Source organism: Catharus ustulatus, chromosome 4, assembly GCF_009819885.2.
Source record: "Catharus ustulatus isolate bCatUst1 chromosome 4, bCatUst1.pri.v2, whole genome shotgun sequence".
Lineage (NCBI taxonomy): Eukaryota > Metazoa > Chordata > Aves > Passeriformes > Turdidae > Catharus > Catharus ustulatus.
In genome coordinates, this window is record NC_046224.1 from 602,550 (window position 1) to 628,625 (window position 26,076).

The following is a 26,076-nucleotide window of genomic DNA, read 5'->3' on the forward strand; positions in this document are numbered from 1 at the left end:
CCAGGTGTGCCTGGGGAACAGCCCCTCACCTGCCCTGGGGTGTCCCTGAGGAACAGCCCCTCCCCTGCCCCAGGTGCCCCTGGAGCACAGCCCCTCACCTGCCCCAGGTGTCCCTGTCCCTCCTGCCCCCCACCCAGGGTCTCTCTCCCTCCCACCACTCACCTGCATCTTGAGGGAAGAGGCAGAAATGGTGGAAGGGGGGAAGGCGAGGTCAGCCACCTCCAGCTCTGGGTCCAGCACCTGCCCAGGGAGGACACTCAGCTCAGGCCCCATCCTGGCTGGAGAGGCCAAGGAGATTCCCCCAGAGACCCCAGAGTCCCTGTGGACAAGATCTGAGGGGCTTGGAGACAAACTCTGCCAGGGTGTCCTTCAACCCCTCCTGCTGTGCCAGGGAGTCCTTCCTTCACCCCCCACTGCCCCCAGGAGGAGCAGGAGCAGCTCCAGCAGTGCCTCAGGAACACAGGAGCAGCCAGGCCACAGCTGCTTCCTGCCCTGGGCCAGGAGCCAGAGCCCTGTTCCCAAGAACCTCTGCCAAGGAAAACCCTGGGCACTGCTGGGTATCAGAGACCATGGGACTGGGAATGGCCACTGGGACTGGGAATGGCCACTGGGACTGGGAATGGCCACTGGGAATGGGAATGGTCACTGGGAATGGGAATGGCCACTGGGAATGGGAATGGCCACTGGAGTGGGAATGGGCACTGGGAATGGGAATGGCCACTGGGAATGGGAATGGCCATGGGAGTGGGAATGGTCACTGGGACTGGGGATGGCCACTGGGAATGGGAATGGTCACTGGGACTGGGAATGGCCACTGGGACTGGGAATGGGCACTGGGACTGGGAATGGTCACTGGAGTGGGAATGGTCACTGGAGTGGGAATGGCCACTGGGAATGGGAATGGCCACTGGGACTGGGAATGGTCACTGGGACTGGGAATGGTCACTGGGACTGGGAATGGTCACTGGACTGGGAATGGCCCCTGGACTGGGAATGGCCCCTGGGACTGGGGATGGCCCCTGGGACTGGGGATGGTCACAGGACTGGGAATGGTCACTGGAGTGGGAATGGTCACTGGGACTGGGCAGCAGCACCCAAAGGCAGCAATCAAGGCTCACAGAGGAACCCCTGCTGCTCCACTCCCAGCTCCCTCGGGAATGTGTGTCAGTCCCAGAGTGCTGGCCAGAGGCCATTGGATCAGGAATGGTCCCTGTGACAGGATCCCAGGGTATGAACATGACCCCAGGGCAGGAATCCTGCCCACAGAGGAGCCCCAGTTCCATTCCCAGTTCCTGGCCACGTGTGTCCCTGCCAGGGAACGGTGTCACCCAGGGAATGGGTGTGGATGCCAGGTCCCAGGGGTGCTGTGGGGAAGGGAATGCCCTGGCACTCACCATGGACAGGGCCTGCTGTGGGAAGGGATGCCCTGGCACTCACCATGGACAGGGCCTGCTGTGGGGAGGGAATGCCCTGGCACTCACCATGGACAGGGCCTGCTGTGGGAAGGGAATGCCCTGGCACTCACCATGGACAGGGCCTGCTGTGGGAAGGGAATGCCCTGGCACTCACCATGGACAGGGCCTCCCTGGTCTGCTGCAGCAGGGGCTCTGGGAGCAGGGAGATGTGCACACACTCGGGGACGTTCACGGTGCCACCGTCCAGGTCTGCGATCACCACGTCCAGCTGGGAGGGGGGACAGAATGGGACAGAGCCATGGGACAGAGCCAGGGGACAGAGCAGTGGGACACAGCAGCGGGACAGAGCCCCCTTCCCAATCCCACACCCCATATCCCACACCCCACAGGTGAGGAGGAGCTGCCCAGGTGAGCAGGCTCAGGAAAGGGCTGGGGGGAGGTTCTGGCTCTTCCCCACCTTCCCTGAGTGCTCAGCACCCCCCGTGTCCCACCCTGTCCCCAAATCCAAGGGCACACTGGGATCCCTCACTGGAGGGACAGGGGGACACCTGACAGGAGAGGGACCCAGCCATTCCCTGTGACCCAGCCATTCCCTGTGACCCAGCCATTCCCTTCACACCCAGCCATTCCCTGTGACCCAGCCATTCCCTTCACACCCAGCCATTCCCTTCAGACCCAGCCATTCCCTGTCACCCAGCCATTCCCTGTGACCCAGCCATTCCCTGTGACCCAGCCATTCCCTTCAGACCCAGCCATTCCCTGTGACCCAGCCATTCCCTGGGACCCAGCCATTCCCTTCAGACCCAGCCATTCCCTGTGACCCAACCATTCCCTTCACACCCAGCCATTCCCTGTGACCCAGCCATTCCCTTCACACCCAGCCATTCCCTCTGACCCAGCCATTCCCTTCAGACCCAGCCATTCCCTGTGACCCAGCCATTCCCTTCAGACCCAGCCATTCCCTGTGACCCAGCCATTCCCTGTGACCCAGCCATTCCCTGTCACCCAGCCATTCCCTTCACACCCAGCCATTCCCTTCACACCCAGCCATTCCCTGTGACCCAGCCATTCCCTGTGACCCAGCCATTCCCTGTCACCCAGCCATTCCCTGTGACCCAGCCATTCCCTTCAGACCCAGCCATTCCCTGTGACCCAGCCATTCCCTTCACACCCAGCCATTCCCTTCACACCCAGCCATTCCCTTCACACCCAGCCATTCCCTGTGACCCAGCCATTCCCTGTGACCCAGCCATTCCCCCTGACCCAGCCATTCCCTTCACACCCAGCCATTCCCTTCACACCCAGCCATTCCCTTCACACCCAGCCATTCCCCCTGACCCAGCCATTCCCTTCAGACCCAGCCATTCCCTGTGACCCAGCCATTCCCTGTGACCCAGCCATTCCCTGTGACCCAGCCATTCCCTGTCACCCAGCCATTCCCTTCACACCCAGCCATTCCCTTCACACCCAGCCATTCCCTTCACACCCAGCCATTCCCTTCACACCCAGCCATTCCCTGTGACCCAGCCATTCCCTTCACACCCAGCCATTCCCCCTGGCTCATGTGGGACACCTGGCTGCACCCCGTGCTGAGCACTCAGAGCCTGTGGCCCTGGGCACCCCCAGCATGGCCTGAGCTGTCACCCCAGCCTGTGACACCCACAGCACTGCCCCTGGCCCCCTGGCAGCAGCACAGGCCCTGTGGCCTCTCACCAGCTCCTGTGTCTCTGACTGGAAGATGGAGTGGACGCCGATGATGAAGGGGGTGGGGGTGCTCAGCACCTCCAGGAGCTGGGCAGGCAGGATGGGCACGTAGGTGAAACTGCAACCAGAATCAGCCTCAAGAGCAGCCCCAAGCACTGCCCCAGTGCAGGGGCACAGCTGGCACAGCTGGAGCTCAGGGACCCTCACCTGTACTTGAGGGGGAACATGAGAGCCAGGAGGGCCCTGCAGGCGTCCGTCAGCCTCTGGTAGCTGCTGGAGAGGAACAGGATCTTGTGCTCGGTCAGTGCAGCACAGAACAGGAACAGCACGTTGGTGATGCCTGGGCAGGGCACAGCAGGGGCTCAGCAATGGGGGGGTGACACTCTGCCACCCCCCAGAGCCCCTGTCCCACTGCCATCCCTGCATCCTGCCCAGGAGAGGAGCTCAGCATCCCCAGAGAGGCATTCCTGGCTCAGGGCACTCCAGGGGTGCTCCCCCTTCCTGGAGATGCTCCTGGTGACCTTTCCTGGGGGTGGCATTTCCTGGGGACACAGGGTGGCCTTTCCTGGGGGTGGCCTTTCCTGGGGACACAGGGTGGCCTTTCCTGGGGGCACAGGGTGACCTTTCCTGATGGCACAGGCTGGCATTTCCTGGGGGTGGCCTTTCCTGGGGCTGGCCTTTCCTGGTGGCACAGGGTGGCCTTTCCTGGGGGGCACAGGGTGGCCTTTCCTGGGGGTGGCCTTTCCTGGGGGGCACAGGGTGGCCTTTCCTGGGGGTGGCCTTTCCTGGGGGACACAGGGTGACCTTTCCTGGGGGTGGCCTTTCCTGGTGGCACAGGGTGGCCTTTCCTGGGAGTGGCCTTTCCTGGTGGCACAGGGTGGCCTTTCCTGGGAGTGGCCTTTCCTGGGGACACAGAGTGACCTTTCCTGGGGGTGGCCTTTCCTGGGGGTGGCCTTTCCTGGGGACACAGAGTGACCTTTCCTGGGGGTGGCCTTTCCTGGTGGCGGCCTTTCCTGGTGGCACAGGGTGGCCTTTCCTGGTGTGGCCTTTCCCAGGGACACAGGGCCAGTGGCAGCCCTGGGCTGCTCCTCCAGACCCCAGCCCCAATCCCACCCTCCTGGAACAGGGATGGCACAGGGAGCTGGGGAGCCTCAGAGCGTGCAGGAGGTGACCCGCAGGGACCCTGGGTGCCCCGGGGGCAGGGTGGGGACACACGGGGGTGGGGACACACGGGGACAGGGTGGGGACACTCTCACCCAGCTGGCGGAAGAGCAGGGCCACGCTGCAGCTGCTGACGGGCAGCGAGTCATTGATGGGGGTCTGGATCACCTGCCTGTCCCCTGCTCCCAGAGAGATCGTCCTCTGCAAGGCAACACACACCTCGTCACCAGGGCCACCACACAGGGTGGGGACAGGGACAGACAGACCCCCCTGGGCACAGGGCCAGCGGCACCGTGCCCCAGAACAGCCCCTCTACTGCAGAGAGGGAAAGGGAAAGAGGGAAAGAGGGAAAGGAAAAGGGAAAGGGAGAAGAAGGTGCTGCCACAGCACTGGGTGCTTGAGTGGGTCCCTGGGCTGAGAGGAAGGATGTCACCTCCTGCAGTGTCCCCAGGCAGCACCAGCAATGTCCCCACGGCCCCAAGATCTGCATGGAGATGTGGACACAGTGGCTCTCTGGGACACGAGGGCTCCCCAGGACATGAGGGGTCCCCAGGACTCAAAGGGTCTCTGGGACACGAGGGCCCCCTGGAATGTGAGGGATCTCCAGGGCTCCCTGGAGTGTGAGGGATCTCCAGGGCTCCCTGGAATGTGAGGGATCTCCAGGGCTCCCCAGAATGTGAGAGATCTCCAGGGCTCCCTGGAATGTGAGGGATCTCCAGGCCTCCCTGGAATGTGAGGGATCTCCAGGGCTCCCTGGAGTGTGAGGGATCTCCAGGGCTCCCTGGAATGTGAGGGATCTCCAGGGCTCCCTGGAATGTGAGGGATCTCCAGGGCTCCCTGGAACCTGAGGGATCTCCAGGGCTCCCTGGAATGTGAGGGATCTCCAGGGCTCCCCAAACTCAGGGGAGTTTCAGCCTCTCCCATGCCATGGAAGCTGAGGGAGCAGCTCTCCTGTCCCAGCCTGGCTGTGCCCAACACAGCCCCAGCTCCATGGCTCTCCATGGAAGGAACATCCTGGGAATATCCTGGGGAATATCCTGGAGGGAGGGATGGACATCCCAGGCACAGGATTCTGATATCACTGAATATTCCCAGCCCTGAGCTGCTCCCAGGGACACTCACACAGTCCCAGGCTGCCTCCAGACCCCTCTCCTGCTCTTTCCACTCCTCTCCAGGGAAAACCTGCAGGAGCAGCGTTCCCACTGCAGCCACCTCCTGGCCAGAGCTGCCCCAAAATCCACTGCTGGGAGAGCCAGAGCCCTGAGCTGGGCTGTCACAACCCCAGGGGGACACTCAGAGAGGAATTCAGCCCTTCCCAGAGGCCAGGGACCCGAGGGGCACAGCAATGAACAGAGAGGCTGCTAATGAGGGGACAGGCCCAGAGCAGGGACAGAAAAGGAGGTGGGAGAGAAAAGGAGTTCGTACCACGGCTTCATCCTCCACGTCAGGCTGAGGTGGGACAGACAGAGAGCACAGTCAGTTAGGACACACAGACAGGGACACAGGGGACAGGGACACAGTGGGGACAGAGGGACAGACACAGGGACACAGCGGGGACAGTGGCACAGGAGCCCACACAGACACAGGGACACCAGCAGGGACAGAGGCACAGGGACACAGACACAGGGACACTGAAGGGACAGTGGCACAGGGACACAGACACAGGGACACCAGCAGGGACAGTGGCACAGGAGCCCACAGACACAGGGACACCAGCAGGGACAGTGGCACAGAAGCCCACAGACACACACAGGGACACAGAAGGGACAGTGGCACAGACACAGGGACACCAGCAGGGACAGTGGCACAGGAGCCCACACAGACACAGTGACACCAGCAGGGACAGAGGGACAGGAGCCCACAGACACAGGGACACCAGCAGGGACAGAGGGACAGGAGCCCACAGACACAGGGACACCAGCAGGGACAGAGGGACAGAAGCCCACAGACACAGGGACACCAGCAGGGACAGTGACACAGACACAGGGACACCAGCAGGGACAATGGCACAGGAGCCCACAGACACAGGGACACAGTGGGGACAGTGACACAGACACAGGGACACCAGCAGGGACAATGGCACAGGAGCTCACAGACACAGGGACACCAGCAGGGACAATGGCACAGGAGCTCACAGACACAGGGACACCAGCAGGGACAGTGGCACAGGAGCCCACAGACACAGGGACACAGTGGGGACAGTGGCACAGGGACACAGACACAGGGACACCAGCAGGGACAGTGGCACAGGAGCCCACACAGACACAGGGACACCAGCAGGGACAGAGGGACAGGAGCCCACAGACACACCAGCAGGGACAGTGGCACAGCTGCACTGCAGCCCAGCAGCACTGCAGCCCAGCAGCATTGCAGCACAGCAGCACTGCAGCACAGCAGCACAGCAGCACTGCAGCCCAGTTGCACTGCAGCACAGCAGCCCAGCAGCCCAGCAGCACAGCAGCACACCCACCTGTGCTCCCCCCGTGATGGGGATGGTGCAGGTCAGCAGGTTCCCGATCACGTTCTCCAGGGACACGCTCAGCCCGTCCACGTAGATGGTGTAGATGAGCCCCAGGCTGTTCTGGAGGGGGGAGCAGAGCAGGGATGAGCAGGGCTGGCAGCTGGGGACACTCCCAGCGCTTGTCCCCGGCCACAAACACACCCTGGCAGTGCCAGCTCCAGGTCTGCCCTGGCCACAGGGATGGGATATTGCAGCCAGGGGGTGTCCCCATCCTGCACCCCCCAGTGCCAGAGCTCCATGGGAGCAGCTGGGCTGCTCCACCCTCCCAGCACTCCCAGACCCCACAGATGGAATGGGAGCAGACCCTTTCCCAGCTGCCCAGAATTTGGGTGATGGCCCTGATGGCACACTGGACTCTGGTCAGCCCTGGCTGGTCACTGTGGGTCCTTTCCCTCCACACCAGCCCATTCCAGCTGGGAAACAACATCAGTCCCAGCTCAGATGGGGTCTGGGGGCACCAGCACCAGCCCTCAAGCCAGGCTGGGAATGAGGGATTTGAGGAATTTGTGTTCCAGGGATCCTCAAGGTGTTGTTTTCCACCGAGGAAAAGGGAAAACACAAACGCTGGGATTTGGAGAGCAGGGCCAGGCAGAGTCTGGCACAATGGGATGGTGAGGGAAGAGCAGGATAAAGCCCAGCCCAATGGAATGGTGAGGGAAGAGCAGGATAAAGCCCAGCCCAATGGAATGGTGAGGGAAGAGCAGGATAAAGCCCAGCCCAATGGAATGGTGAGAGAAGGGCAGGATAAAGCCCAGCCCAATGGAATGGTGAGAGAAGAGCAGGATAAAGCCCAGCCCAATGGAATGGTGAGGGAAGAGCAGGATAAAGCCCAGCCCAATGGAATGGTGAGGGAAGAGCAGGATAAAGCCCAGCCCAATGGAATGGTGAGGGAAGAGCAGGATAAAGCCCAGCCCAATGGAATGGTGAGGGAACACGAAGCTCAGACTCGTGGGCTCTGCAATGAGGAGCTGGGAACTGTTTGAGTGCAGCTGCCAGGACACCTCTGACTTTGGGAACAAGTGAGGTGACCCCATCCCCTGGAGCTGCCCCAGCTTTTGCCTGGCAGGACCCCACTCTGCTGTCCCAGATCCTTTATTTCAGGGAATTCCCACTCCACAGAAAGCCAGGGACCCCTCCCAGTGGCCCAGCTGCTCCCAGCCCCAGTGCCCAGCCTGGCCTTGGCCACTGCCAGGGATCCAGGGGCAGCCACAGCTGCTCTGGCAATTGCAGCCCAGGCAGGAATTGCTGCCCAGGATCCCAGCCAGCCCTGCCCTGTGGCACTGGGAGCCATTCCCTGTGTGCTGTCCCTCCAGCCTTGTCCCCAGTCCCTCTCAGCTCTCCTGGAGCCCCTGCAGGCCCTGGGAAGGGCTCTGAGCTCTCCCTGGAGCTTTCCCCTCTCCAGGCTGGGCACTCCCAGCCCCATCCCCATGGATACAATCCATACAGCTCTCAGCCCTTGCCAGGCTGACAATGCAGCATTTGGAGCCAGCACAGCAGGCACAGAGTGCTCCAGGAACGGGCTGGGCTGTTCCTCACGCCTTGGCTGCTCCGTGTCCCGTGTCCCGTGCCCGGCCGGGCTCAGTGGCAGCTCCTGGCCCCAGAGCTCCGGGGTGCCAAGGACAGGGCAGGGCCAGGCTGTTCCCGTGCCAAGGGCAGGGCAGGGCAGGGCCAGGCTGTTCCCACCCCCAGCACAGCTCCCTGTCCCCAGCAGCTCACCCGGAACACCTCGGCGTGGTCCAGCCGCGACACCAGCACCAGGCTCTTGGGAGCGAACAGCTGGGCAGGCTGCACGGGGGACGAGGCCTCCTCCTCCTCCTCCTCCCCCTCCCCGTTCCTGGAGTGGCTCTGGGGCTGGGGAGACACAAACCAGTCTGGCTTAGGGCTTCAGGGGTGCTCCTGCCTGTCCCAAGCCACCAGTGCCAAGGGCTGATTTCCTGCAGCACAGGGAGGGCAGGAACCCTTGGCCACAGCCAAAAGCAGCCAGATCCTTCTTCATCAATGCTGCCAGGCCCTGTCCCCGTGTCCCCATGTCCCCTGCACTCCTGTGTTCCCATCCTTGTGTCTGTGTTCCCTGTCCCCTGCACTCCTGTGTTCCCATCCTTGTGTCTGTGTCCCCCGTCCCCATGTCCCTGTGTACCACATCCCCATGTCCCCCATCTCTGTGTCCCCACCCCTGTATCCCTGTGTCCCCATATCCCTGTGTCCCCATATCCCTGTGTTTCCGTGCCCCTGGTGTGTCCCCGTGTCCCTGTCCCTGACCCTGTGTCCCTGTGACCCCCTGTCCCTGTATCCTCATGTCCCCATATCCCTGTGTCCCCCTGTCTCTGTGTCCCCTTGTCCCCATATCCTCATATCCCTGTGTTCCCGTGCCCCTGGTGTGTCCCCGTGTCCCTGTCCCTGTATCTCTGTGTCCCCCTGTCTCTGTGTCCCCCTGTCCCCATATCCTCAAATCCCTGTGTCCCTGTGCCTCCCGTGTGTCCCCCAGCCCCGTTTCCCCGGTGTGTCCCTGTCCCTGTGTCCCCGTGCCTCCTGTGTGTCCCCAGCCCCGTGTCCCCATGTCCCCAGTGTGTCCCTGTCCCTGTATCCCTGTGTCCCCGTGTCCCTGGTGTGCCCCTGTCCCTGTGTCCGTGTCCCCGTGCCCCCGGTGTGTCCCTGTCCCTGTGTCCCCATGTCCCCAGTGGGTCCCTGTCCCTGTGTCCCCGTGTCCCCGGTGTGTCCCTGTCCCTGTATCCCTGTGTCCCCAGCCCTGTGTCCCCGTGTCCCCGGTGTGTCCCTGTCCCTGTATCCCTGTGTCCCCCTGCCCCTGTGACCCCCTGTCCCTGTGTCCCCGTATCCTCATGTCCCCATATCCCTGTGTCCCCCTGTCCCCATATCTCATATCCCTGTGTCCCCGTGCCTCCTGTGTGTCCCCCAGCCATGTCCCCGGTGTGTCCCCGTCCCTGTATCCCTGTGTCCCCAGCCCTGTGTCCCCAGCCCTGTGTCCCCGTGTCCCCGGTGTGTCCCCAGTGTGTCCCTGTCCCTGTGTCCCCGTGTCCCTGGTGTGTCCCTGTCCCTGTATCCCTGTGTCCCCGTGTCCCTGGTGTGTCCCTGTCCCTGTATCCCTGTGTCCCCGTGTCCCCGGTGTGTCCCTGTCCCTGTATCCCCGTGTCCCCGGTTTGTCCTTGTCCCTGTGTCCCTGGTGTGTCCCTGTCCCTGTATCCCTTGTCCCCATGTCCCCGGTGTGTCCCTATGTCCCCGGTGTGTCCCTGTCCCTGTGTCCCCCAGCCCCGTGTCCCCGTGTCCCTGGTGTGTCCCTGTCCCTGCATCCCTGTGTCCCCCAGCCCCGTGTCCCTGGTGTGTCCCTGTATCCCTGTCCCTGTATCCCCGTGTCCCCGTGTCCCCCAGCCCCGTGTCCCTGGTGTGTCCTTGTCCCTGTATCCCCGTGTCCCCAGTGTGTCCCTGTCCCTGTATCCCCCAGCCCCGTGTCCCCATGTCCCCGGTGTGTCCCTGTCCCTGTATCCCTGTGTCCCCCTATCCCCAGTGTGTCCCTGTCCCTGTGTCCCCCAGCCCCATGTCCCCGGTGTGTCCCTGTCCCTGTGTCCCCATGTCCCCGGTGTGTCCCCGTGTCCCCGGTGTGTCCCTGTCCCTGTGTCCCCCTGTCCCCAGTGTGTCCCCGTCCCTGTCCCTACCTGCGGGCTCTCCACGGCCTCCCAGAAGGTGAAGCAGGCGCAGTAGTGCCGCTCCGAGTTGATGTCGGTCAGCACGGCCACGAAGAACGTGGGGGGGTTCCTCTCGGGGAACAGCTGCCACCCGCTGGGCTGGCAGAACTGCAGCGGGGACACAGGGGGGACAGTGGGCATGGGGGGGATGGCAGCGGGGACACAGGGGTGACAGTGGGCTCGGGGGGATGGCAGAGGGCTCGGGGGATGGCACAGCCCCATGGCACAGAGATCCCAAACTCTGCACAGAGACCCCAAACCCTGCACAGCCCCATGGCACAGACACCCCAAACTCTGCACAGAGACCCCAAACTCTGCACAGCCCCATGGCACAGAGACCCCAAACTCTGCACAGAGACCCCAAACTCTGCACAGCCCCATGGCACAGAGACCCCAAACTCTGCACAGCCTCATGGCACAGAGACCCCAAACCCTGCACAGAGACCCCAAACTCTGCACAGCCCCATGGCACAGAGACCCCAAACTCTGCACAGAGACCCCAAACCCTGCACAGCCCCATGGAACAGAGACCCCAAACCCTGCACAGAGACCCCAAACCCTGCACAGCCCCATGGAACAGAGACCCCAAACCCTGCACAGAGACCCCAAACTCTGCACAGCCCCATGGAACAGAGACCCCAAACTCCGCACAGAGACCCCAAACTCTGCACAGCCCTCAGACCCACCCCAAACTCTTCACAATCCCATAGCACAGAGACCCCAAACTCTTCACAATCCCATAGCAGAGACCCCAAACTCTTCACAATCCCATGGCACAGAGACCCCAAACCCTGCCCAGCCCCAGCCCACCCCATGGCAGCAGCACACAGAGCCCAGAAGGAAAGGGGACAGGAGGGACACGGGCTCTGGAGTGGCTCCAGGAGGTGGCACCACTGCCCTGGCACAAACACCGGCCCGGCTGTGCCACTGGCACTGCAGCAGCCCCTGGCACTGCCCAAAGCCCTCCCAGGGCCGGGGTAATTCCAGCCAGAGCCCCCAGGACTGCCCCGGCTCTCAGGGGGTCTCTTCATTTCCCCAGGGCTGCACTGGGCTGCCGAGGAGCTGTGATAATTCCCAGCTCCTTCCAGGGCTGAGGACACAGGAATTCAGCAAATCCAGGAGAAGCAGGTGGCACCAGGGCTGAGGAACCCTGCTCCAGCTGCCTCAGAGCCTCTCCCCATCCCAGAGTCCCTGTCCCAATCCCAGAGTCCCTGTCCCCATCCCACAGCCTCTGTTCCCATCCCACAGCCTCTGTCCCCATCCCACAGCCCCTCTGTCCCCATCCCACAGCCCCTCTCCATCCCACAGCCCCTCTCCATCCCACAGCCCCTCTGTCCCCATCCCACAGCATCTGTCCCCATCCCACAGCCTCTGTCCCCATCCCACAGCCTCTGTCCCCATCCCACAGCCCCTCTGTCCCCATCCCACAGCCTCTCCCCATCCCACAGCCCCTCTGTCCCCATCCCACAGCCTCCCCATCCCACAGCCCCTCTCTCCCCATCCCACAGCCCCTCTCTGTCCCCATCCCACAGCCCCTCTGTCCCCATCCCACAGCCCCTCTCTCCCCATCCCACAGCCCCTCTCTCCCCATCCCACAGCCCCTCTCTCCCCATCCCCGTGTCACTGTCCCCATGTGGGAATTCCCTCCTGCTGCTCCCACCCCACACCGAGATCTCCTGGCACTGTGGGAATGAGGGGTCCAGAGCTGCTGGGTCAGGATCATGGAATCAGGGAATCCTGGCATGGTTTGGGTGGGAGGAGACCCCAAATCCCCCCCAGTGTCCCCCTGGCATGGCAGGGACCCCTCCCAGTGGCCCAGCTGCTCCCAGCCCCAGTGCCCAGCCTGGCCTTGGCCACTGCCAGGGATCCAGGGGCAGCCACAGCTGCTCTGGCAGTTCCAGCCCAGCCAGGAATCAATTCCCAAGTCCCCATCTAAATCTCCCCTCTTTCAGTTTTAACCCTTCCCCGTGCCCTGGGTCCCACCCAGCACTCCCACTGCCACATCCCAGACAGGAATGCACTCCAGGTCCCCTCCCCTGGGAGACAGCAGGGGTGGGAGGCCCCAAAACCCACCAAGCACTTAGGAATGCTCCCTGAGCCGTGGGATACAGAAAAGCTCCCTAAAAACAGCACCTGCTGAGAGGCTGGGCCACCTCCAACAGCAGCAGGTGACTCCTGGGTCAGGTGGCACCACGGGGAAATGCCAGAGTCACTCCCAGCCCAGAGCGTGACCTCACTGGGTCCCACCTGGATAATTAATCCTGCAGCAGCCCCGTGATGTCACCCCCAGTGCCACACCTCAGCTGGACCTTCCAGGAAGGAAAGCCATGGGAATGGGCAGGGCTGGCAGGGCCAGGACAGGTGTCCAAACCCAGCCCCACCTGAGCCATGGTGGCACCTGGAGCTCGGCCACCCTGAGGTGCCACACGTGAGGGGAAGCAAAATCACAGCTCCCATGGACAGAGCAGGAGCATGGAATTGTTTGGGGTGGAAAAGCCCTCTGAGCAGCCCAGCCCAGCCATTCCCAGCACTGCCCCACACCCTGTCCCCAAGTGCCACCTCCACAGGGCTCTGAAATCCCAACAGGGATGGGGACCTCACCCCTGTGCCAGGGCTGTGAGCCCTTTCCAGGAGGAAATTCCCCAAAATCCACCCTGCCCTCCCCTGGCCAGCCTGGGACCATTCCCTCTGCTCCTGTCCCTGTTCCTGGAGCAGAGCCTGACCCTCCCAGCTCCTCCCAGTTACTCCACAGCCCTTCCCAAGGATTCATTTTGCAAGGATCCCAGCCCTGATGTCCCAAGCCGTGCTCCTGGTGGTTTATTTTCCCTGCTGGGGGAGTGTGGTGGTGCCTCTGCTCCCTCTGGAGCGTTCCCAAAGCAGCTGTGGGCTCTGAGGGCTGGGCTGTGGCTGCCCTGCCAGGGGAGGGAATGGCCAGGCTGGGCACTGGGGCTGGGAGCAGCTGGGGCACTGGGAGGGGTCCCTGCCATGGCAGGGGGGCACTGGGGGGGCTCTGGGGTCCCTTCCCACCCAAACCATGCCAGGATTCCATGGACACACCAGGTGAGGCTCAGCCACCAGTGCCTAAATCCAACCAGCAGGAGAAGGTTCCTGCCAGCAGTTCCCACCCTCTGGAAATGGGGACCCCCATCCTGAGCTCCCTGTCCCAGCAACCCCCCTCAGTCAGGGCTGGGAACCAGAGATTTCCTACAGACACCCCTGTGCTGGCCCCAGGGAGCAAACCTGGGACACCCCTGTGCTCACCTCCCCATGGAATCCATGGTTTGGGTGGGAGGGGACCCCAAATCCCCCCCAGTGTCCCCCTGGCATGGCAGGGACCCCTCCCAGTGGCCCAGCTGCTCCCAGCCCCAGTGCCCAGCCTGGCCTTGGCCACTGCCAGGGATCCAGGGGCAGCCACAGCTGCTCTGGCAATTGCAGCCCAGGCAGGAATTGCTGCCCAGGATCCCAGCCAGCCCTGCCCTGTGGCACTGGGAGCCATTCCCTGTGTGCTGTCCCTCCATCCTTGTCCCCAGTCCCTCTCAGCTCTCCTGGAGCCCCTGCAGGCTCTGGAAGCTGCTGGATGTCCTGGAATGCTGGCAGAGGTGGAGCAGGTGCCCAAACCATCCCAGAGCTGCCTGGGGACATGGAAAATCCCACACTGAGCCTGGCAGAGCTGTGGGACCATGGCAGGGAAGGTCCTAAACCCCAGTGCCAGGAAGGATCCAAAGGGGAGAGTGGGAATGCCCTGAGCCCTGCTCGGGGGATGAGTGGGAATTGCCACTGGACACACTGGACACAGCCAGGAGCTCCAAATTCCACCTCCCTGCACACCCTGGGGATGTTTTTTGGTTTTTTTTTTCCCCAAAAAGCTGCCAAGGAGGATCAGCCCTGACCACAGAGTCACGTCCCACCCGGCCCAGGGGATGGATCCTGTGGATTTCCTGAGCTGCCTCGGGATCAGCCCCAGGACCAGCCCCATGTGCTGCTCCCTTGGAGGGTTTGTGGGAAGCCCTGAAGCCACCCCTGGCTCCCAACAGCACAGGGCTCCAATTGTTTAAATTCCTGGGATTTTTTGGCTGGACAGTTAGACCCTTGGGAAAAGAAAAAAAAAAAAAAAAATAGCTTTGCTCCTGCTTGGGACAGTTCCCAAGTCCCTGCAGACACCAGGAAACTCGGAGCAGAAAAATAAAAATAGAAATAAAAAATAAAAATAAAAATTAAAATTAAAATAACTTTAAAAATAAAAAATTAAAATTAAAATTAAAATAACTTAAAAAATAAAAATAAAAATAGAAATAGAAATAAAAATAACTTTAAAAAATAAAAATAAAAATAAAAATAAAAATAGAAATAAAAATAATCCCAGTAGCAATGGGATGAGGAGCCAGTGACCCCACTGACCCCAGAGATGATGGGCAGGGACATGCCAGCTGCTCCCAGCCCAGTGTCCAGCCTGGCCTTGGACATTGCAGGGACCCAGGGGCAGCCACAGCTGCTCTGGCACTTCCAGCCCAGTCAGGAATTCCTCCCATTATCCCACCTGAAAGATGTCCCAGGTGGAGTCCCCATCCCTGCAGGGATTCCAAACCCACGTGGAGGTGGCACAGCCCGGGAATGTCCCAGCTCTGAGGGATCCCAAAGCACTCCTGAGAACCATGACCGTGTCCAGAGGGCTGGGGGGCACCCAGACCCCAAACCTGGGATCCAGCCTGGGGCAGGGCACTGGGAAAGGCCTGGCCATGCTCCTGAGGGGGCTGTGGACACCAGGGCTGCATCCATGGTGGGGAATAAAATAAAAATTAAAATTGAAATTAAAATTAAAATTAAAATCGTTAAGGGTAAAAATACAGAAGGAAGTTTTGCCATGGCTCCTCCAGGAGGCATTCCAGCACCCCAGCAGCTGATCCCAGAAAAAGGGGGGTGCAGACAGGCTGGGACAGAACCAGCACACTGACCCCACCGTTTCTGGAGAGTTCCTGAGTGGGACCCGCTCCCCCCTGGCCCCCCAGCCTCAGCCCTGGGATGTGTCCCTGTCACCCCTGCCCCCCTGCTCCCCAGGCACTCACCAGCTCGATGCCCTGGGGGAAGGGGTTGTCCTCCCAGTCCTTCTCCGGGAAGCGCTGCAGGATCTGTCCCTGGCCATCCCCGCTCCCTGTGGGGACAGGACGGGGTTAGAGGGCAGCAGGAACCCCCCCAAGGGGAATGGAACAGCGAGGGGATGGGGCAGCACAGCACAGCACAGAGCCCGGCCCTCACACAGGGAACAGCAGCGATTCCAAGGAATCCTGGAGCTGCCAGAGCCTCCCCTGGGGCTGGGAACGGCACTGGGGCAGCTCTGCTCCCTCTCCAGCCACAGCTTCCCTCCTTGTGACCCCAGCAGGACAGCAGCCCTCAATCCAAGCTGCATTCCCTGCTCCTCATCTCCCTGCTGGCCGTTCCCAAACAGCCCTGCCTGGGATCCGACACCTCCTGCCTCCCTGGGGCTCTCTGCAGGCTGGGAGCACCCCAAACCCTCACTGCCCCCAGCACACACCATCCCACACCCCAAACCCTGCTCCTTCCCCTGCAAAGGGCTCAGCAGGGCAGGCTGAGGGACAGCCCGGGGTGACAGCAGCACCGAGTGCTCCTGTCACAGCCCCTGCCAGGCTGGGAAGGGCTCCCACACTGCCCACATCCATCAGAGACACTGCTGGGATCACAGACACTGCTGGGATCACAGACACGAGGACTCTGGCCCAGAGGGGGAATATTCCAGCCCTTTCCAGAGGCATCCCTGCTGAGGGATCATCCCACTGCCAGGGACCACCCTGGGAGACGGGTCCTGGCCACGGAATGGGGCTGGGAAAGCAGGAGGAGCACCAGGGAAGGGCTATTTTGGGAGGCCAGACGGTCCCCAGGGTCCTGCTCACCACCCACCACCACAGCTGGATTTAGCAGAACCAGCAGAGGGAAAGGGAAAGGGGCCATTTATAGCCCTAGGCCAAAAATGGAAAGGCTGGAGCCAAACTGGGCACCAAATACCCACAGGGACTGGGTTAACAGGGATTGGGTCAAGGAGATTCAGCCTGGCCACGAGCTCTGACACCACAGCCCTGCTCCCACACCATGGCCCTGCTCCCACACACAGCCCTGCTCCCACACACGGCCCTGCTTTTACACACCACAGCCCTGCTCCCACACCATGGCCCTGCTCCCACACACGGCCCTGCTCCCACACCATGGCCCTGCTCCCACACACAGCCCTGCTCCCACACACAGCCCTGCTCCCACACACAGCCCTGCTCCCACACACAGCCCTGCTCCCACACACAGCCCTGCTCCCACACACAGCCCTGCTCCCACACACGGCCCTGCTCCCACACACAGCCCTGCTCCCACACACAGCCCTGCTCCCACACACAGCCCTGCTCCCACACCCGGCCCTGCTCCCACACACAGCCCTGCTCCCACACACAGCCCTGCTCCCACACACAGCCCTGCTCCCACACACAGCCCTGCTCCCACACACGGCCCTGCTCCCACACACGGCCCTGCTCCCACACACAGCCCTGCTCCCACACACGGCCCTGCTCCCACACCATGGCCCTGCTCCCACACACGGCCCTGCTCCCACACACGGCCCTGCTCCCACACACGGTCCTGCTCCCACACCATGGCCCTGCTCCCACACACGGCCCTGCTCCCACACCATGGCACTGCTCCCACACCATGGCCCCCACACACAGCCCTGCTCCCACACACGGCCCTGCTCCCACACACGGCCCTGCTCCCACACACGGCCCTGCTCCCACACACGGCCCTGCTCCCACACACGGCCCTGCTCCCACACACAGCCCTGCTCCCACACCACGGCCCTGCTCCCACACCATGGCCCTGCTCCCACACACGGCCCTGCTCCCACACACGGCCCTGCTCCCACACCATGGCCCTGCTCCCACACACAGCCCTGCTCCCACACCATGGCCCTGCTCCCACACACGGCCCTGCTCCCACACCATGGCCCTGCTCCCACACACAGCCCTGCTCCCACACCATGGCCCTGCTCCCACACACGGCCCTGCTCCCACACCATGGCCCTGCTCCCACACACAGCCCTGCTCCCACACACGGCCCTGCTCCCACACACAGCCCTGCTCACACACCATGGCCCTGCTCCCACACACGGCCCTGCTCCCACACCATGGCCCTGCTCCCACACACAGCCCTGCTCCCACACACGGCCCTGCTCCCACACACGGCCCTGCTTTTACACACAGCCCTGCTCCCACACCCTGGCCCCCCTGGACACAGCCCTGGGCAAAGGCTCCCCCACTCCCATTGTTAAGGGCTGGGCTCAAGCTCCAGACTGTAAAATCCCTTGAGATCCACCCATCAGGATTACGGTTCTGACAGCTCCAGCCCTGCAATGGTTTCACTGGAATAGCCTCAGTTAAAGGGAAATGGATACAAGATCATAAAATCCTGGAGTTGTTTGGGTGGGAACGGACCCCAAATCCCCCCAGTGTCCCCCTGGCATGGCAGGGACCCCTCCCAGTGGCCCAGCTGCTCCCAGCCCCAGTGCCCAGCCTGGCCTTGGCCACTGCCAGGGATCCAGGGGCAGCCACAGCTGCTCTGGCAATTGCAGCCCAGGCAGGAATTGCTGCCCAGGATCCCAGCCAGCCCTGCCCTGTGGCACTGGGAGCCATTCCCTGTGTGCTGTCCCTCCAGCCTTGTCCCCAGTCCCTCTCAGCTCTCCTGGAGCCCCTGCAGGCCCTGGCAGGGCTCTGAGCTCTCCCTGGATCCTGTTCCTGTCCAGGGGAGCACCCCCAGCTCTCCCAGCCTGGATCCCTGGGGCTCCTCTGGGCTCTCCAGCAGCTCCAGGTGCTGCTGCTGTGTCCCCAGGCTGGGACAGCTCTGCAGTGGGGTCTCACCTGGCACAGGGGCAGGATTCCCCTCCCTGCCAGGGTCTCAGGCTCATCCTCCTCAACACAAACAAAAACCCTTCCAAGGGCTGTTGGGAACAATGGGAATCTCAACTCCTGGGATTTTCCCAGAGCCAGGAGCTGCCACCCTTCAGCCAGCTGCAGGCACATCCTGATTTCAGGGACTGTCCCCAACAGCCTGACTCAGGGATCCTGGACAGCCACACTTCCCTCAGCTGCTCCTCAGCTGATCCCGACCTTCCCACTTCCCAGCATTCAGCTCCATATCGGGCTGTGGGATCAGCACGTTCCTTCCTGCCCCTTCCCTCCTCCTGCCACCCCAGCTGAGCTGCCAGGGAAAGCTGGAGATGCCTGGGAAAGCTGGACATGCCTGGGAAAGCTGGAGATTCCTGGGAAAGCTGGAGATTCCTGGGAAAGCTGGACCTGTCTGGGAAAGCTCCTGTGCCCCTCGCTGTGCCCTCCCTGCATGCAGCTGCTGCTGCTCCCTCCTTCCTGCAGGGCTGGGGGACACCTGGGGCAGCCCAGCCCCTCCGGGAAGGGCAGGGGATGTTGTTGTAACACAGGAAATGCTAAATAAGCCCAGAGTTAAACTCGGGCTGAGGCACGGCACAGGATGACCCCGGCTGGGAGCGCTGGCACGCCGGGACAGTGCCGGGAACGGCTCCGGACAGGGGTCAGGGACACACGAGCGCTGTCCCTGCTCCCAGTGTCCCCTCAGTGCTGGGAAAACAGGAGCTGGGCCTCAGCCTGCACAGAGAGCAGCCAGGCCTGGCTCAGGAGCGTTCCCAGGACGTGCCCACCTTCCCTGGAAAATCCCTGGGGCACTCACAGGTGGAGCACAGCAGCCCCAGCTCATCCCAGTCCATCCCAGTCCATCCCAGTGCATCTCAGTCCATCCCAGTCCATCCCAGCCTATTCCAGTCCATCCCAACTCATCCCAGCTCATCCCAGTCCATCCCAGCCTATTCCAGTCCATCCCAGTCAACCCCAGCTCATCCCAGTCCATCCCAGCTCATCCCAGCCCCACAGTCCATCCCAGTCCATCCCAGCCTATTCCAGTCCATCCCATCCCAGTCCATTCCAGTCAATCCCAGCCCATCCCAGCTCATCCCAGCCCCACAGCCTATCCCAGCCCATCCCAGCCCATCTCAGTCTATCCCAGCCTATCCCAGCCCATCCCAGCCTATTCCAGTCAATCCCAGCCCATCCCAGTCCATCCCAGTCCATCCCACCCCTCACAGCCAACACTCTCCACCCCCAGCACAGGACCCTGGCCCAGCAGTCCCAAGAAGGGCTCCCCTGCAGGCTCCCACACCCCTGAACCTCAGAAATTCAGGATGAAATCATGGAGAGGAACCAAAGCTGGGACAGCACAGCTGGGTGCTGGCCTGGCACAGGTGCCCACAGCAGTGGCCAAGGCCAGGCTGGACACTGGGGCTGGAGCAGCTGGGGCACTGGGAGGGGTCCCTGCCATGGAACTGGGTGAGATTTAAGGTCCTTCCCACCCAAACCATTCCACAATTCCAAGTCCTCCCCACAGCAGCCAGAGCTGTTCCAGCTCTCCTTCCCCCAGACTCCAGCCTGGAGGTGATGTCCAGCCAGGACAGAGTGTGGAATCACTTTACAAACACCCAGTTACTTCAGCTACCTTCAGATTCCACAAACATTTCACACCATTAATGATTCTCCAGCTCCCCCCAGCTTCGAGGACAGCCTCATCCCTGCCTGGAAGTGCCAGTGAGGCTTCTGAGAGCTTTTAGCTGCAGGAATTATTTATAAATTCAGCAGCTTTACAGCACCAGAAAATCCTTGGTGCTCCAAGGCCCTGCCTGGAGTCCCTGAGGTGACTCCTGCAGAGGCAGGGACAGAGCAGGCACGAGGCCACACAACCTGCCAGGAGCTGGAGCTGTGCCAGGGGCACTCAGAGCTGAGCTCTGATCCCAGCACAGGCAACGAGGCCCAGCCCTGATGGGCAGGACACTGATGGGGCTCTGAGAACGAGGCAGGAGCTGGGTATCCCCGGGGCAGCACCAAACAGGGGGTGGGAAATGCCCTGGGAGCTGGGCAGGGGCTGGGGGAGCTGGGGAGGGGCTGGGGGAGCTGGGGAGGGGCTGGGGAGGGGCTGGGGGAGCTGGGAGGGGCTGGGGAGGGGCTGGGGGAGATGGGCAGGGGCTCAGCCTGGAGAAAAGGAGGCTCAGGGGGCCCTTGTGGCTCTGCACAAGTCCCTGCCAGGAGGGGACACCGGGGGGATTTGGGATCTGCTCCAGGAACAGGGACAGGAGCAGAGGGAACGGCCACAGGCTGGGCAGGGAGGGCAGGGTGGATTTTAGGGAATTCCATCCTGGAAAGGGCTCACAGCCCTGGCACAGGGGTGGAATCCCCATCCCTGGAGAGACTTCACATCCCTGTGGAGGTGGCACTTGGGGACAGTGCTGGGAACAGCTGGATTCAGTGCTCTGGCAGGGCTTTTCCAGTCTGAGTCCATGAACACAGCCCTGTCCCCAGGGGAGCCCTGTCAGGACATTCCCACGCCCATGGAGCCAGCAGGATCTGGCACCGGCAGCTGCTGCCAGCCCAGGTGTGCCACAATGAGGGACAAGGCTCCAAGCTGCCACCTTGAGCTGCTGGGACAAACCCAGGGGCCAGGTGGGGATCAGAGGCTGGCACTGGAGCTCTGGCAGCTCCCCCTGAATTCCCAGGATGCTGGAGCAGCACATCGGGACACAGGGGCAGCCACAGCTGCTCTGGAATTCCAGCCCAGGCAGGAATTGCTGCCCAGGATCCCAGCCAGCCCTGCCCTGTGGCACTGGGAGCCATTCCCTGTGTGCTGTCCCTCCATCCTTGTCCCCAGTCCCTCTCAGCTCTCCTGGAGCCCCTGCAGGGGCACTGGGAGCTCTGGGACAGTGGGAGGTGTCCCTGCCATGGCTGGGGTGACACTGCAGGAGCTTTAAGATCCCACCAAACCATTCCATGATTCTGGGATGTGTCACACCAACCTGAGGACAACCAGCCCATCCTTCACTGCTCAGCTCACCAGCAATCATCACCTGAGTGGGGAAGCTGGGATATTCCAGCCCTGGCCATCAGCTCCTCCCTCCTGAGGAGCAGGAATAAGGCACAGGCAGGGATGAGCCAGCCCATCCCATTATCCCATTATCCCATCCCATTATCCCACCCCATTATCCCACCCCAGCCCCCAAACCCACCCAGAACAACACCCGAGTGTCTGCTGTGGGGACAAAGCCGCCTCTGTTCCGTGTCCCCCGTCCCCCCAGGGCACGGAGAATGCCTTTTCTCTGGAGGGAACAAAGGGCTGTTTGTGGGGCTGGGGGTGGCCCTGCTGCTCCAGCAAAGCCCACCCAGCCCAGGATGGGCACACAGTCCCTGTCCCCACTGCTGGCCACCAGCCCCGTGCTGTGACAGCTCCCTGTGCTGTGACAGCTCCCTGTGCCAATCCCGGGACCCCTGGGGCTGGAAAAACCCTCTGGGATCACCAAGTCCAGCTGTGCCCGATGCCCACCCTGTCCCCAGCTCAGAACACTCAGTGCCACCTCCAGGAACTCCCTGCACACCTCCAGGAATTGGGATGGGCACTCCACCCCTCCCTGGGCAGAGGAATCCCTGGAGGACAATCCTTTCCATGCAGAAATTCTTCTGAAGTGACATTAGTGGAGCCCCAATGTCCCCAAGGCCACATCCCCCTGTGGCATGGCTGCAGTTCCCCCCAGAATGAGGGAATGTAACATCCCAAGGGATAACATCCCCCTCGTGGTTCTCTTCATGTTTTAGGGCAATCCTACAGGACAAGGAGCTTGGCAAGGACAAAGCCAGGGCAGGAACACTGCCAGGAGCCTGCAGGACAGGGGGACAGGGGACAGGGACACCTCTGGCTCGGCCAAAGGGGTTTGGAGGGGATTTAGGACAAAAGTCTCCACAAAGTCACACCCAGAACAGCAATTCCCGTCCTGAGTGCAGCTAAAAAAAGGGAAAAACTCTGGAATAAACGCCTCATTCCGTGTTTGGGGACACAGGGAAGATAAGGATCACCCAGGGAAGATAAAGATCAGATCAGACAAGGGCTGGCTGAGGAAGCAAACTGTCTGCATGCAATTCCAGGCTGGAAAAACTCCACAGAGACATGGAACGCTTCCCACGGGAGGCAAACCCCTCCAGACCAGGGCACTCACTGCCCCCACAACATCCTGGAGAGGCTGCTGGCACTCCCAGCACGGCACTGCCATGGAGCACGGCTCTCATTCCCCATGGGATGCAGGGCTGGGAGGCTCTGGATGAGCAGAGGGGTTTGGAAGAAGCTGGAATGAGGCTCTCATTCCCCATGGGATGCAGGGCTGGAGGCTCTGGATGAACCTCAGAGCGTTTGGAAGAAGCTGCAATGAGGCTCTCATTCCCCATGGGATGCAGGGCTGGAGGCTCTGGATGAACCTCAGAGTGTTTGGAGGAGGCTGCAATGAGGCTCTCATTCCCCATGGGATGCAGGATTGGGAGGCTCTGGATGAACCTCAGAGCGTTTGGAAGAAGCTGCAATGAGGCTCTCATTCCCAAAGGAGCAGGGCTGGAGGCTCTGGATGAACCTCAGAGCAGCAGGGGTTTGGAGGAGGCTGGAATGAGGCTCTCATTCCCGGGATGCAGGATTGGGAGGCTCTGGATGAACCTCAGAGCAGCAGGGGTATGGAAGAAACTGGAATGAGGCTCTCATTCCCAGGATGCAGGGCTGGAGGCTCTGGATAAGCAGCAGGGGTTTGAAGGAAGCTGGAATGAGGCTCTCACTCCCGATGGGATGCAGGATTGGGAGGCTCTGGATGAGCAGAGGGGTTTGGAGCAGGCTGCAATGAGGCTCTCATTCCCCATGGGATGCAGGATTGGGAGGCTCTGGATGAACCTCAGCGTTTGGAGGAGGCTGCAATGAGGCTCTCACTCCCGAAGGAGCAGGGCTGGAGGCTCTGGATGAACCTCAGAGCAGCAGAGGGGTTTGGAGGAAGCTGGAATGAGGCTCTCATTCCTGGGATGCAGGGCTGGAGGCTCTGGATGAGCAGTGGGGTTTGGAGGAGGCTGGAATGAGGCTCTCATTCCCCATGGGATGCAGGATTGGGAGGCTCTGGATGAGCAGAGGGGTTTGAAAGAAGCTGGAATGAGGCAGGGAAGGAGGAGCCAGCGCTGATCCCGCTCACCCCGGCTCACACCACTCCTGTCCCGGGATGTCACTGCTCCTCAAACCTCTTCCTAATCCCTCTCAGCCTCTCCCTAATCCCTCTCCAAGGCAGGAGAAATGTTGGAGAGAGTCACCTGGCCCTGGACACAGCCCGGGGGCAGGACCTGGGGGTGCAGAGTCCCAGCAATCAGGAACTGAGGGAGGCTGGAAAATCCCAGGAGCCTGGGGAGTGGGGGGCTCTGCTCTGCCAAATCCTGCAGGGACATCCCCTGGGATCCTGCCACACACAGCACTTGGGGATGGCACCCAGCACAGGCCCCAGGGACAGGGAAGAGCCCAGGAGCCAGCAATGGTGGGAGAAGAGGAAGGAGAAGGGAATGGAATCAGTGCTGTCCTGTCAGGGACAGATCCGGGGACATTGCCACCATCCACACACGGATCAGGGGACATTGCCACCATCCCCACACAGATCAGGGGACATTGCCACCATCCCCACACACACCCGGGGACATTGCCACCATCCCCACACAGATCAGGGGACATTGCCACCATCCACAGACAGATCCGGGGACATTGCCACCATCCCCACACAGATCAGGGGACATTGCCACCATCCCGGCACAGAGGGACATTGCCACCATCCCCGCACACACCCGGGGACATTGCCACCATCCCCGCACGGATCAGGGGACATTGCCACCATCCCCACACAGATCAGGGGACATTGCCACCATCCCCGCACAGATCCGGGGACATTGCCACCATCCCCGCACAGATCTGGGGACATTGCCACCATCCCCGCACAGATCCGGGGACATTGCCACCATCCCCGCACAGATCAGGGGACATTGCCACCATCCCCACACAGATCAGGGGACATTGCCACCATCCCCACACAGACATAGGGACATTGCCACCATCCCCGCACAGATCAGGGGACATTGCCACCATCCCCGCACAGATCAGGGGACATTGCCACCATCCCCGCACAGATCTGGGGACATTGCCACCATCCCCGCACACACCCGGGGACATTGACACCATCCTCACACGGATCTGGGGACATTGCCACCATCCCCACACAGATCAGGGGACATTGCCACCATCCCCACACACACCCGGGGACATTGCCACCATCCCCGCACGGATGAGGGGACATTGCCACCATCCCCACACAGATCAGGGGACATTGCCACCATCCCCACACACACCCGGGGACATTGCCACCATCCCCGCACGGATGAGGGGACATTGCCACCATCCCGGCACAGATCAGGGGACATTGCCACCATCCCCGCACACACCCGGGGACACTGCCACCATCCCCGCACAGATCAGGGGACATTGCCACCATCCACAGACAGATCAGGGGACATTGCCACCATCCCCGCACAGATCAGGGGACATTGCCACCATCCCCACACAGATCTGGTGACATTGCCACCATCCCCGCACGGATCCGGGGACATTGCCACCATCCCCACACAGATCTGGTGACATTGCCACCATCCCCACATGGATCAGGGGACATTGCCACCATCCCCGCACGGATCAGGGGACATTGCCACCATCCCCACACACACCCGGGGACATTGCCACCATCCTTACATGGATCTGGGGACATTGCCACCATCCCCGCACAGATCTGGGGACATTGCCACCATCCCCGCACAGATCCAGGGACATTGCCACCAACCCCACACAGATCAGGGGACATTGCCACCATCCCCACACACACCCGGGGACATTGCCATCATCCCCACACGGATCAGGGGACATTGCCACCATCCCCACACAGACATAGGGACATTGCCACCATCCCCGCACGGATCAGGGGACATTGCCACCATCCCCACATGGATCAGGGGACATTGCCACCATCCCCACACAGATCTGGGGACATTGCCACCATCCCCGCACAGATCCGGGGACATTGCCACCATCCCCACACAGATCTGGGGACACTGCCACCATCCCTGCACAGATCCGGGGACATTGCCACCATCCCCGCACAGATCCGGGGACATTGCCACCATCCCCGCACAGATCAGGGGACATTGCCACCATCCCCGCACAGATCAGGGGACATTGCCACCATCCCCGCACAGATCCGGGGACATTGCCACCATCCCCGCACAGATCCGGGGACATTGCCACCATCCCCGCACACACCCGGGGACATTGCCACCATCCCCGCACAGATCAGGGGACATTGCCACCATCCCCGCACGGCTCCAGGCTGGGACATTGTCACCCACCCGCCCCGAGCCCGGCTGTTGTCCCTGACCCCGCTCCAAGGCAGGGCCGTGTTTATCTTTGGAAGGCAGAAGAGGAAGTAATTAAATTAAAAATCCCCGCCTGCTTCCGAGAGGAAAGCGCTGCGGGCCCGGGGCAGCGGGACCCGGCCAGGCCCTGCAGCTGCCACTGTCCCCCTGCCTCTCTGGGCCAGGAATTAATTCCAGAAACCCCTGGGGGACACAGCCCCAGC

At 61.8% G+C, this 26,076-nt stretch overlaps 1 protein-coding gene across 2 annotated transcripts in view; it reads right to left on the reverse strand.

Annotated features, from left to right (window-relative positions):
* Window positions 1-26,076, reverse strand: part of SBF1 (SET binding factor 1) — a 75,829-nt gene that overhangs the window by 29,096 nt on the left and 20,657 nt on the right. The window contains exons 2-11 of one of the 2 annotated variants that reach the window (XM_033058024.1): window positions 15,563-15,648; window positions 10,470-10,607; window positions 8,518-8,652; window positions 6,751-6,861; window positions 5,706-5,729; window positions 4,376-4,481; window positions 3,327-3,459; window positions 3,129-3,237; window positions 1,570-1,683; window positions 163-240 (exon numbers count right to left, since the gene is read on the reverse strand). In XM_033058024.1, coding sequence (XP_032913915.1) covers window positions 163-240; window positions 1,570-1,683; window positions 3,129-3,237; window positions 3,327-3,459; window positions 4,376-4,481; window positions 5,706-5,729; window positions 6,751-6,861; window positions 8,518-8,652; window positions 10,470-10,607; window positions 15,563-15,648 — 1,034 coding nt within the window. The remainder of the gene's footprint in view (window positions 1-162; window positions 241-1,569; window positions 1,684-3,128; window positions 3,238-3,326; window positions 3,460-4,375; window positions 4,482-5,705; window positions 5,730-6,750; window positions 6,862-8,517; window positions 8,653-10,469; window positions 10,608-15,562; window positions 15,649-26,076) is intronic. The other variant, XM_033058025.1, reaches the window with a different exon arrangement.